The following is an 11,787-nucleotide window of genomic DNA, read 5'->3' as shown; positions in this document are numbered from 1 at the left end:
ACATTTACGTATACAAACAAACTGATATCTAAATATTAGTTATTTAAATGGTAAAATTGTATAAAAACTTAACTATGAAAAATAATAAAGCACACTTTAAATAAATTTCATAGAAAAATGTATATAAAACAATTTTCTATTATATTATCTTAATATTATTAAAAAATAAAACTAATTATTAATAAAGTATTCATAGTAGTGTATAGCATAGTATAGTAGTGTATATGTACTGAGAAATCTATGTGATATTAAAATTATGTACTTATAAGAAACTATAAATACTTTAGTAACAGTAATTTTACTTTTATAATACAAACAAATAAATAGCTAAGTTCAAAAATAACAAATTTAAAAAAACAATGTAAATAGGAAATCAAATAATATTTTAATAATATTAATAAAAATATTTTTACGAAATTCATCTTTTTCTTAAAAAATATTGCAAAATTAAATTAAATTATTAAAGCAGACTCGCGCGACTAAAAAATCTATTCAACTATTGAGAGTTCACACGTCTACAAGAAGGCTGTCTGAATCGGAAGGGATGGGAAACAAAGTCACCGTCTCGTTGGGTTCAGCTATTGAAGACATCCATGAAGATCCGGTCACCAGAATCAGAACATTGATCCAAACCAGTAACCAACAACTCGACTCATCTTCCTTAGTCAACTTCAGTATCCATAGCACCTGTCACAGTCACATCGCTTATCTCCTCTTCAGTCGCTTCATACACATTCTTTCTTCAGGCGGCCAAGTCTCAGCCACGCGCGTCAGTACGGTTACTTCGCTATGTGATGACTTAGCCTCCCGCATCGCTTCTGCTGCAAGTAACTTAGGTTTGGCACTACCGGTTTCGAAATAGACCTCTTCTTGATTTTTGCAACACAAAGAGTCTCGGTTGGTTTGTCTCCTCTTCGTCAGAAGTTTTCTTCCTTGCAATTATGATTTCATCCTCTCTTTTTTTTTTTTTTTTGTCTTAGGGTTTTGAATCCATTCAAGGAGAGGAGGTTTTTGGTTTTGAAACAATAACTTCAAAGGTACGTTTTACTTGATTATTTCTGTTAACATACAACTCTTAAAGTTTCAGAACAAGATATAATCTTATTACAAAGAATCCAAATATGCCAAGACTACGAACTCCTGTGTATAAATATAAGAGAGCCAGTTGGAACTAAAGCCAACCCCATCAACGAAATAGCATATAACCACTGCAAGTATCAATAATCATCTAAAGCCCATCAACTTATAAAAGCATCATATAAATAGTAAAGAAAAAAAAAGTACAGCTCTTCTTCAGTCCTTTCATAAATCTTACTTAAGCATATTCCCTGCAAGAATCAAATACATAATATTTTTATTCTTTTTTCTTACCAGCTTACAAATCACAAGACCAAACAGGACTATGCTTGGAGATAAATGATAGAGATATATGCATATGGCCTATGCTTAGAGAAAGATTGTAAGTAAATGTAATGTACCTTCGATTATTTGGTTTCAACGCCTTTGAGTTTTTCCTTTCCCTCTTTTACCTGAAAACAAGTGTTTTGGTTTAAGTGTTGGTATAACTCTGTCAGCTTCTCCACGACGTGCATCTTTGTTCCTCTTTCTGTGAGACTTGTTCCCAATCTTAAGAGCCTTTATCTTCTGGCAAGAATCTTTGAAGCCTTCACCAGCTAACACTTCATGCGGATACCGTGACACTGATCTCGATCTTGATAAACACAGCTTCTTATTACTTTGTTGCTCATCGTTCACATCATCACATCTCTCCCTCTTTCTGCCTCTAGATTTGCTTCTTGCACGGTTCATAGCCGAAGAAGGGTCAAGACCGAGGGATGACAAGTCTCTAACCAACCTCTCCCTTGTAAACTTCTTGTCCTTGTTAAACTTTCTTGGAACAGCTGCTCTGTTCTGTGCATTGCTCTTCTTGAGTCTATGCTCTTGAATCAGCAAAGCTTTCTTCTTACGAATATCAGCCAGCTGTTTCTTCTGCTCCTCCGTAAGTTTCTCGCCTTCAATCTCAAACTCATCTTCTTCATCATCCTCAGCCTTTCTACGGTCTTCTTCACTTGTCAACTCCTCAAGTCTATTCAAAATGTCTGGATCCATAAAGTCAGCAACATTATGACCATCACAAATCTCAGGTATGATGTCATCCTTCCAGCTTTCATCAGCCAAGATGTACTTCTTCTTCAGAGAAGCAGAATAAACCCCAGCTCCACCGTTCTCATCTTCCAAATCTTTCTCAGTCTTTCGCTTCTCACCAGCTTCCATGACTACCTGAGGTGTACAAGGGAGCCTCTCTTTGTCATCACGAAGCTTCGGCATTGCCACGTGGAACCTGTTCAAGTGGTCACTGACGCGTCTAGATTTCATCTTCTCCTCCACCCTTCGATCTAACAGCTTCTCACAAGCGGAATTCTTCACAGCCATCACGCCTTCTTCCGTCAGAGTACTCATATTCAAAACCACTGCCTCTTCAGTCTTCATCTCTTCAATCAGCTTCAGATCTTCTTCAGACAGGCTCTCCACGGACACCAAATCAGTCTTGTTGCAAACAATCACCAACGGTTTGTTCGCGAACGAAGACTTCAAGCTGTGGAAAAGAGAAGCCTGCTGAGCAATGGTGTAGCCACAAGAACCAGAAACATCCAAAAAGAACAAAACAGCAGCTCGAAGATACGCCAAGGCAGTGACGCTACACATCTCGATGATGTTACGGTCTTCCATCGGCCTATCCAAAACCCCTGGCGTATCGATCACCTGATACCTCAAACACTTGTAATCAGTATGACCAACAAAGAGCGACTTCGTGGTGAAAGCATACGTCTGAACATCAACATCAGCTCTCGTAACTTTGTTCATAAAAGAACTTTTGCCTACGTTAGGACATCCGCATATCAAGAGAGTCCTTGCGTTGGGGTCTATCGAAGGAAGCCTCGCCATGTGCTGCCTTACCTCCTCGAGATAAGCCAAACTAGGACCAACCTTCTTCATGACAGTACACATACGCCCCAGAGCAGATACTTTCAGGGACTTGCATCGGTACAGAGAATCACCATACTTGACTAGCTTCACGTAATCACTGGCGATTTTGGTGATCAGCTTCTTGGCGGTGTTGAGTTGACCCAGGGCTAGCTTGTAGTGATCCTTGTCGTAGAGGACGTTAAAAAGGTTGTCGTAGAAGGGATTAATCTCTTCGAGGCGAGGAAACTCGTAGACGATGGTGGAGAGCTTTTCGACGAAGTTTGATTGTGTGAACTTGATTTTTCTCATGTAGAAGCTACGGAGTTGGCTAATTTTTTTGCTCTTGTGGGTAACTGTTGGTGTCTGGCGCTGAGTGCGTGAGAGGATAATGTCAACGAACTTTTTTCCATCTGGGACAACAGTTATCTTCTTGAAGTTATACTTCACCATTGCTTTTTAGCTTATCTGACATGCATAAGAATCATTACATAACATGAAGTTAGGAGAGTCGTAACATAGTTCTGAGATTTCAATGACTGAATCCACATCACAAGAGCATCAATCAATGAACTTTACGATCAAACAAAAATCTCTGTGATAAAGGCATTGTGCATGCAATAAGATAGGTTTAGAGTAATTATAAGAGCATATGAAGAGTGTACGGACAAGGTACAACAGAGTTTGTAGGGTATACAGTTAAAAGAGATTGCGAGTTCGGAAAACAAAGAAGATAAAGAGAGTCGTGAGAAGACAGACATACAAAGAGATTTCGAGTTTGTGGAGAAGACGAACGCCGGCAGCGTGAGATGAAGTTGAGGTATGTTCTAAAATGGAGGAACCCTATATTAATCACAAAAAGTCAGAACCGACTTGAGTGAAAATATAAAGGGATTTAAGTCCGAACCTTCTGTATGTGTTGGAAGGTTCGGTTTGGCATGTTAATTGCGGCCTTCTAAGGTTTAGAGTTTGCGGGCTTTTAAACTTCGACGCCGACCGGATTACGAGGCGTTCACATAATAATTTTAGAAAAAACTCAAAAAAGTAAACATAACTTTCAAAATATTGCATGAACATGCCCCTAAAAAATAGAAAGGTCCACACTTGCCCAAAAATAGTTGCCAAAAAAAAAAGTTGAATAAAGAACAAAAAGATTCAGACAGACATGGACTCATGAAGCAAGCACAGAATGTGTGATAATATCTATCTACAAAAAAGACAAAACACCAGTCCCCTTCTTAAACTAGTAAAATAAGAGTGACTTAGTCCCAGAACACGGGACCCAAACTCCAGAGAAAGAATCAGTCTCCGTTTTTTTTTTCTTTCTTTCAGGTTCTAATACCTGTAAGATGATCCACCCTGTGGTGGTGCTGGTGGAAGCCGGTTCGGGGTGGTGCGGCGGCTGCTACCAGAGCCTGGTGATGGCAAATCTCCGTTCTGAGCAGGATCGCTGTAACGGCGGCTGTGACTGTGACCACCTGATCCGTATCTTGACAGTGAATCTGACCCTCCATTACCAGCGGCGTTGAAGGCATTCATCCAGTCATCCCCTGAAGAACCTCCACTGGTTTTTGGGCTGCTTTCTGCGGGTCAAGAGATACCACAATGAAGTTTAAGAACAACCGATGTATGTAACGTAGCCCACAATAGCCAGCATTGCACTGCCCAAATCAAGAAAAATAATTTACCAGTGGAACCGTTGTCAGACCAACTTGAAGCAGCAGCAGCTCGGTTGTCATGAACGCTAAGCTGCCTTGTGAGCTTAGAAAGAAGAGAGGATTGTTTCAGGTAACGCTCTCTTTTTCCTTTGACGTTCTGATCCTCTTGAATCAATGACTCAATCCTCTCATTGCCTATTGCACTATAGATCAAATACAAGAGAGCGCAGATAAGCACACCGTAACTGAAATGAAATTCGACACAAGGTGGAGGAACGATATTAAACCTGATAGAGCTGTATAGTTGATTCAGCATGTCTTCTTTTGATTTCTCCACTTGACAAAGAACAACAGCCTGTTTAATTCATGTTGCTTAGTATCACGACCGAGGAACAACTGGAAAAGAAAAGGAGATGAACAAGGAAACTTGGAGCTATAGATTAAGCATAGTCCACCTTGGGAACATTGGCTGCAAGACTGTTAAGGACAGCTTCAACGTAACCACGTACTTCTTGGGACATCCACCGAAGTTCCTCTTCTGGATCGACGGGTTTCCTAACCATCTTATCCTGAAATGCAGACAAGATCACGGCATAAGTAACCTCTATCACGGATACCAAGCATAAATGCCTAATATGCCAACTCGACAACAATTTCCACGTTCACTAAGACATCGTTTTTCACTCTTGCAACAAAACATGTTTTAACTCTTCAACGTAAAGTTTCTAAAGTTCTTCCGTTCAGTGTTTCAAGCACATCGAAACCTTTGTAATATAGAGTTGGAAGTTCGTCAGTGATAAATGGTAGTGCATAAGACTGGTGAAGATATCTAGCATAGATCTTAAGGAAGGGAAATACGAAAGATAAAAGATTAAGCGTAGAAGTTGGCCATGATGACTCACAAGTGAACCTTCTGAAAAACTCTGTCTCATGGAAATATTGCCCACTTGGCCTCCTCGAGCCTGAATAACCTTCTGCAACTTATTAATCCACTCGTTCTTATCGACTGCACTCTCAGCCTTAAGCACAAGGGAATTGTGAGCTGCAACAAAATCGTTTGAGGAAAAGCTCATATAAGAAGGCATAGAAGATTAAGAAGTTTGAATTCTGAAAATGATTGGTTCACGTACCTTTTAGTACAGTCTTATAGGGAACCTTGCAGGTTATTTTAAATATAAGACCTGGTCCTTTTGGATCAGGTCCGTTTGCCTTCTTGTCCTTCGAACTCTTTGATTTTTCTACTTCTTCCTCAGGAATTTCTTCAATAGTGCATTCCTGAGTGTTTAACAAAGTTTATGAAAAAGTAATATCAGAAAAACAGGAAAAGTGTTATTTATAGAGCATCCACATTTCTCATTGATAATATCAGTAGTATACGAAATTCGAAGCATGAGCTTCACAATACACAAAGTAATTTGTAAATCTCTATGGAAAAACCAGTGTGTGTGGGATAACAAGGTGGATATGAAACAATTTTATTAGCCTTATCTATTTTTCGACAGGAGTCAAGAAAGAATGGAAAGAGAATGATACCTCCAAAGTTATTGTGCCCCGGAAGTTTCTTTCTTCTTGCTTTTTCGTATAGCCCAGCTAGGAAAAGGTAAATGGATAAGCAAGTGATTACAGTGCTTCCTCCCTGCAGATATTTGGATAAACACCGGAAGGATGTACACTAAATACTAACCTTTCCAGTTTTCTCATTTAGAACAAACCATCGCCTACTCCATCCATTTGTTTTTGCACTTTTCTTCATTAAGTACCCTATATGAAAGAGTGATTATTTGTTATCGACCTTGGAAGTTGGTTTATCAAGGGTTAAGACGAAAAAGACGGAAATCATGCAACTCATGTAAAAGGATAGAGAGGGGGGGGGGGGGGGATTTAAGTTTTTCTGTGTAGACGTATAATAGGATACCAACCTGCTGTTATCTCTCCCTCAGGTCCAGCAGTTTTCAGACCAGAGACCTCCGGCGTCTCCTTATCTTGCGGACTAGGTTTGTCTTTCATTGATTTCATGCTACCATCCGGCTGAGGACTAGCAGCCTAAATACATGCAGGTATGAGAATTATTTAATTAAGTACTTTCATGAACGTTAATGTAAAACCATAAAAAGCATTTTCCACGACGAGGATTCAAATTAATTTGAAATGAAGACGCACCCTGCTTAAAAGGGACTGCTCGGCATCTGGTCCCTTCTTAGAAGATCGTCCTTTCAGCTCATCCTCGCGACGTTGTCTTTCCATTCTGATGAAATCAATACATCGTCAAAAAGATAGAAATGATTTTCAGTCATGAACCATGAAAACAACAATTTTGGAGTTCCCCAACAAATGTGCAGCTACAGAAATACAACTGCTTGGATACCAAAGTCCAGCCATAGAGATTCTAAAAGAAGCATACTGACGTGACCATAAACACCCCTACCAGCCAGGCTAACAAGTATATAGAATCCCCCATCAGAAAGCATGGTAACTATATCATTAAGGTATTAGCTCACAGGAAAGAATAACAAAACCATAAAGATGGTTGACAAGAAGTATAAGAAGTTAATGGAATAGATCAATGCCAAAGTTGTCCTAAGCGAACACTCGTACACAGTTTTCTAGTAATGAAAGCATCAAACCCCTAAATGCTCTAATTACAAACAAACACGCAAAAACAAAAACATAAAGAAATTATAGAATTCAACAAAGATCGAGCCATGGTGTTTAAAAGAAAAGAAAAAAATTACAATGAGGGATCATTAAGTCCGAGTACAACCATTAAGAGTACAAAATAAAATTGAAAAAGAAAAACAAAGACAGAATACCTCCTTTGCACAAGACGGATAAAATGCTGAGGTGGTACAAAAGCCCGTTCCATATCGACTAGTGCAACCACCATTTTCTTGGCTTCATTCTTGAAACCATCAAGTGCTGCACTTGCTATAGCTACAACCTGGTTGATCATTTGTTAGAAAGGAATAGCTATTATCGAAATGATAAAATGCTACTGAACAAAACACCACCCAACATTATTACCTCTCGCTTGAAAGGAGGATATCTCCCGAGGCCAGGTGTAGCATTTGCAGAGGCTGAAACTATGTCAACAAGAACTCGATGAACCTAATCAAAAGTTGACCGTATTAGCTCAACAGAGAAATAAGACAATCCAGAGATCTGGATGCATGATATTTGGAGTAGGAAATATATACTAAGACTTAAATAAAGTAGATAAGAGCACTAGAACAAGAGAAAACTTAACAAAACTCTCGGCAACGTTCAGAATAATTAAAGTGTCAAATTGAGACGAATGCAGTAAATTACTGAAATTGAATACTACTGCATGCACACCTCATCAACACAAAGACGTGCAGGGTCTTTAGCCAACTCAAGAACAATCTTTATCAGCGACCTCAACCCTTTCTCTGGAGATATAAGATAAGGTTGATAACCATCTGCCTCCAAAACAACCTGATAAATTCAAAAAAAAAAACTCTGAAGTTTAGTGTCAAAACATATCTCGTGCAGAAAATTTTAGGAAAGAAGCAGACACCCACCCTTTTAACATTGTTCAAGTCAAAATGCCTATCCAATGGAAGCTCCTTGATTCGGTTGGGAAAATTTCCTTCAAAACTTGCAACAACTTTCCAACCACTTCCCTGAATAAAAAAGACTGTTAGAGTAAAACGTACACCCAGTTGCAAAAGGACTTCAGCATGAACTAAAAGAACACAAGTGCAAAAAATGTAACTCAACCCCTCAGTGGGCTTATGCACTACCATAAACCTCAGCTATCCGATTTTATGAGATTTCCCACGATATAATGTGATCTAACCAATCGTATGTTAGCAAGATACTCTGATTGCTAATATTAAGACAGTTCCTCTTTTTCACGATATGTTTGGATTTCCAACGAAAGTTTAGTTTATTTATGTAGGAAATTACTTACTTCACCACCAGCCAAGTGGAGAAGAAATTTTTCCTCAAACTCACGGCAAAGCTCCAAAGCTATAGCCCTTGTACCTTCAGCACTGTTAACGAGTTGTTCCCCAAGCCTCGCTAGCTCGTTCTGCACTATTTGAGACTTACCCTGGAGCCTGTACAAAGAATTTGAATAATGAAAACAAGAAAAGACGCCTAAATATACGAGACAAGAAAACAGCTTGGGAAAATAATCATTTTCCCTGTCTGGCACATAAATGTAAGTATCTCGGTAACAATCATCACGGATTAATAGGTGAAACAATTGGTCCAACTCTCCTTTATGACATTAATGACAAAAGATAATATATAGAGAGAAGCAATACCCAGACAGGATACTTGGAAGCCTGAGCTTCATTCTGCTACGGATCTGGCTAGCAAGGGTGTCCACCAAGGCAACTCTGCCAAGCTTGCTTTGTGGGGCCCCAGTCAAAATGGACTTCAGACTTTCACTTTCAGCACGCCATGCGGTTTCTAAGGAGTTCTCACCACTTCCAGACTGTGCTGATGCAATTGCAACGGATTGGCCAATAAGAGCTACCCATGGGATGTCAGTTGTTTTTGGCGGTCCTTGATTTGAGAGAAGAGCCTGAACAGCTGCGAGGGCTTTCGGGTTCTCTGCAGCCTGGTCAATTTTCCCAATAATGCCAACTGTCCTAGTGCCTAGTAAAGTAACAGCCATTGGTAAGTATAAAATATAAACAATAAAAGAAAGCCAGATTGAAAAATCTAATGTACTCACTCTCTGGATCATGCTCCTTCGCAATCTTCAGTGCTCGGGAAGATGAAATTTCAGATGCCTGGCTAGCAGGGACTATAACCAGCAGTATGGCATCATTGTGTTGCGCGTATTCAGCAATCTTGCAAAGAGATCCCCCAAAACAAACAAAAGTTTTCAATAAGGAATAATAACAAACATGATAATGAATCGATGTTAGCATTTCTGCAGGCAATATGATTAATATTGTTGAAATCTTATGTTTCATGGTTGTCGGGTGGATGAAGGGCATGAAAAGGAACTAAGTAGGTCCAAAGCTCACCATTGAATCATCCACAATTCTCTGGTCCAGTCCAGGCAGGTCAACTAATTTCAGTGGTGGAGCTGAAATATACAGTTTAAAAGTAATATGTTATGATTATGATCTAATAAAATTTAACACTAAGACAATGCATGTCATATGTCACTGCTCACGTTCAAAAGAGTATTATTTATTCTAAAGCTCCATTAAATATATTATATGTTACCCACCAACTTACAGCTTTAATCTCTTAAACAGTGCACTAAATTGTAGGAGTATATGGGATGGGGGTGGCAACTTATTACACCTAACCAGTTCACTGATATCAGAGATATACTCTATCACCCAATTAACATTAGCTGAGGATGTGCTACTTTAAGAGTAGATAGGCATGCCACGAAAAATTGTGCAATTAAAAAAGGACTTACCTGTGCTGGTACGAAGGTTTAAATATATTTGATCACGATTCTTCCCTGAGGCTCCTTTGCTAAGTCTATCTTGGAGAGAGTGTCTCAGAGCACCTAATTAACAAACCCATGTCGAACACAATGGTAACATTATGAGCAGATTGATCAAATCCATTCTATTGTACATGCAGAAAGACGCTCACACACCACTGCTAAATTACGTATGTTGATAGAGGGAGACTTACTTGCTGAAACTTGTTGAGATTTATTGTCGATTTGCAAGATAATAGCCTTGCTGCTCAAAGAAGCCTCCCTGCTCAAGTCAATTATAATAGGAGCTCGTGTAGCACCATTCTCACCCGTAGGCTGTCCACAGAGGCCAGCGTGATTTGAATGAAAGGTATGATCCAATAATAAACATTAAAAACTCACATAAGACTCGATGTACTACTTACCAGGACTGGATGTCCAATAAGACTGTTTAGAACTGCAGACTTCCCAGCTCCCTGGTTCAATAAACAAAGAGATATCACTTAGATCTCAACACAAGATATAATTTAATATCCGAACTACCTAAGTTATTGCTGCCTCAATGAAGAAATTCATTCTTAAATATTTCTACTAGTCTAGAGGATTAAATGTTGATCAAAAACAGATTAGATCAGAAACTAGAGGGGAAGAGAAGCAGATCTTAAGGCAAATATCAAAACAAATTCGAAAATATATAATCGAGATCCACCGATAACGAATCTAATATTAACAACACTCGAGCAGGGGCCTAAACACACAAGCAGATCGAGGAGCAAGGGAACTCACCACATTTCCTAAGGCTACAACGTTTAGGAAAGTGGCGGGGCGTCTGGAAGAAGAGGTCTCATCGGGATCTTCGTCGGCGAGCAGAGACGCCGCCTGTTTCATCGAATCTGAGAGCTGAGACAACTCATCGATCGCCTCCATCACGAATCGAGATCAAAAGTAGGAGATCTGGAGGAAGAGAGGAGTCCCTAGATTAGATCTGGGCAGAACGGTTACAGGAGGATTCTTTTTCCCGGTCGTGATGGTATGAAGCTACGATTATTCGTTCGTCTCCGTTTGGGGATTTCCTTAAGAGCGGAGACGAGGTCCTATAAAGACGACGTAAGATTGATTCAAAAAGGCACGGGACAATCTTCAGATTTCAAAACAGTTGCAATTAATCTCATACGACTCAAGTGGCTTCCTCTTTTTTATTTCCCTTTTTAAAATTTTCCACCAAATTATATAATGTTTAGAGAATTTATTTATTAAAAAAATTTGATCATGCAAAAATAAAATGGTTTTTTCAAAAACTAAAAGTAAAATTCAAATCTTAACTAGATTAAAATAATTTTGAAAATAAAAACAAAAAGCAAAACTATTTTAAAAATCAGAAACAACCACCACCAAATATTGTCGAGCTTCGTGATATCACTTCATAAAAGTATTACCATTTGTTAGATCCACTTAAATTTTGGTATAAAGGCATTTCTTATCTATTGCTATTTTATCACTTCATAAGTGGTATAAAGGCATTTCTTATCACTTCATAAGTGATTTTAGACCTATATCGTGCCTCAATACAGTATATAAAGTGGTGTCTAGACTACTTGTCAAGAGACTCAAGCCTCTACTGTCCACGCTTATCTTACCAAGCCAAACGGTTTTTGTGAAAGGTCGACTGTTGGTTGAGAACACAACTCTAGCTGGTGAACTTGTAAATGGATATCATAAAAACAAGGGAGCTAAAAAGATCACCAT

At 39.0% G+C, this 11,787-nt stretch overlaps 2 protein-coding genes across 2 annotated transcripts; both read right to left on the bottom strand.

The window, feature by feature from the left end:
* Nucleotides 1-1,026: 1,026 nt before the first annotated feature.
* Nucleotides 1,027-3,890, bottom strand: LOC106294870 (nucleolar GTP-binding protein 1). The gene is made up of 4 exons (XM_013730564.1): nt 3,872-3,890; nt 3,728-3,807; nt 1,479-3,432; nt 1,027-1,328 (listed from the first exon to the last, which is right to left on the bottom strand). The coding sequence occupies exon 3, from the start codon at nt 3,415-3,417 to the stop codon at nt 1,495-1,497; it is 1,923 nt and encodes a 640-aa protein (XP_013586018.1). The 5' UTR covers nt 3,418-3,432; nt 3,728-3,807; nt 3,872-3,890; the 3' UTR covers nt 1,027-1,328; nt 1,479-1,494.
* A 115-nt stretch (nt 3,891-4,005) lies between these two features.
* On the bottom strand, nt 4,006-11,227 carry LOC106294869 (dynamin-2A). Its single transcript, XM_013730563.1, has 22 exons — nt 10,828-11,227; nt 10,467-10,517; nt 10,257-10,377; nt 10,033-10,125; nt 9,626-9,687; nt 9,328-9,445; nt 8,912-9,248; nt 8,554-8,701; nt 8,162-8,263; nt 7,956-8,075; nt 7,644-7,727; nt 7,433-7,560; nt 6,783-6,867; nt 6,542-6,665; nt 6,307-6,383; nt 6,156-6,212; nt 5,753-5,897; nt 5,525-5,664; nt 5,078-5,191; nt 4,910-4,977; nt 4,653-4,825; nt 4,006-4,547 (listed from the first exon to the last, which is right to left on the bottom strand). The coding sequence occupies exons 1-22, from the start codon at nt 10,966-10,968 to the stop codon at nt 4,300-4,302; spliced, it is 2,736 nt and encodes a 911-aa protein (XP_013586017.1). The 5' UTR covers nt 10,969-11,227; the 3' UTR covers nt 4,006-4,299.
* Nucleotides 11,228-11,787: the final 560 nt, after the last annotated feature.

The sequence above is a fragment of the Brassica oleracea genome, chromosome C5 (genome assembly GCF_000695525.1).
Source record: "Brassica oleracea var. oleracea cultivar TO1000 chromosome C5, BOL, whole genome shotgun sequence".
Taxonomy (NCBI): domain Eukaryota; kingdom Viridiplantae; phylum Streptophyta; class Magnoliopsida; order Brassicales; family Brassicaceae; genus Brassica; species Brassica oleracea.
The sequence above is the reverse complement of the archived record's forward strand: the minus strand, read 5'-3'. Positions and strand labels throughout refer to the sequence as shown.

Excerpts from the sequence above, each read along its gene's own strand:
- LOC106294869 (XM_013730563.1), bottom strand. The coding sequence starts at position 10,968 with ATGGAGGCGATCGATGAGTTGTCTCAGCTCTCAGATTCGATGAAACAG. Across the intron at positions 10,378-10,466 it reads TTATTGGACATCCAGTCCTG|CCTACGGGTGAGAATGGTGC; the intron begins GTAAGTAGTACA and ends CTCTGTGGACAG. Across the intron at positions 10,126-10,256 it reads ATCTCAACAAGTTTCAGCAA|GTGCTCTGAGACACTCTCTC; the intron begins GTAAGTCTCCCT and ends TTTGTTAATTAG.
- LOC106294870 (XM_013730564.1), bottom strand. The coding sequence starts at position 3,417 with ATGGTGAAGTATAACTTCAAGAAGATAACTGTTGTCCCAGATGGAAAA.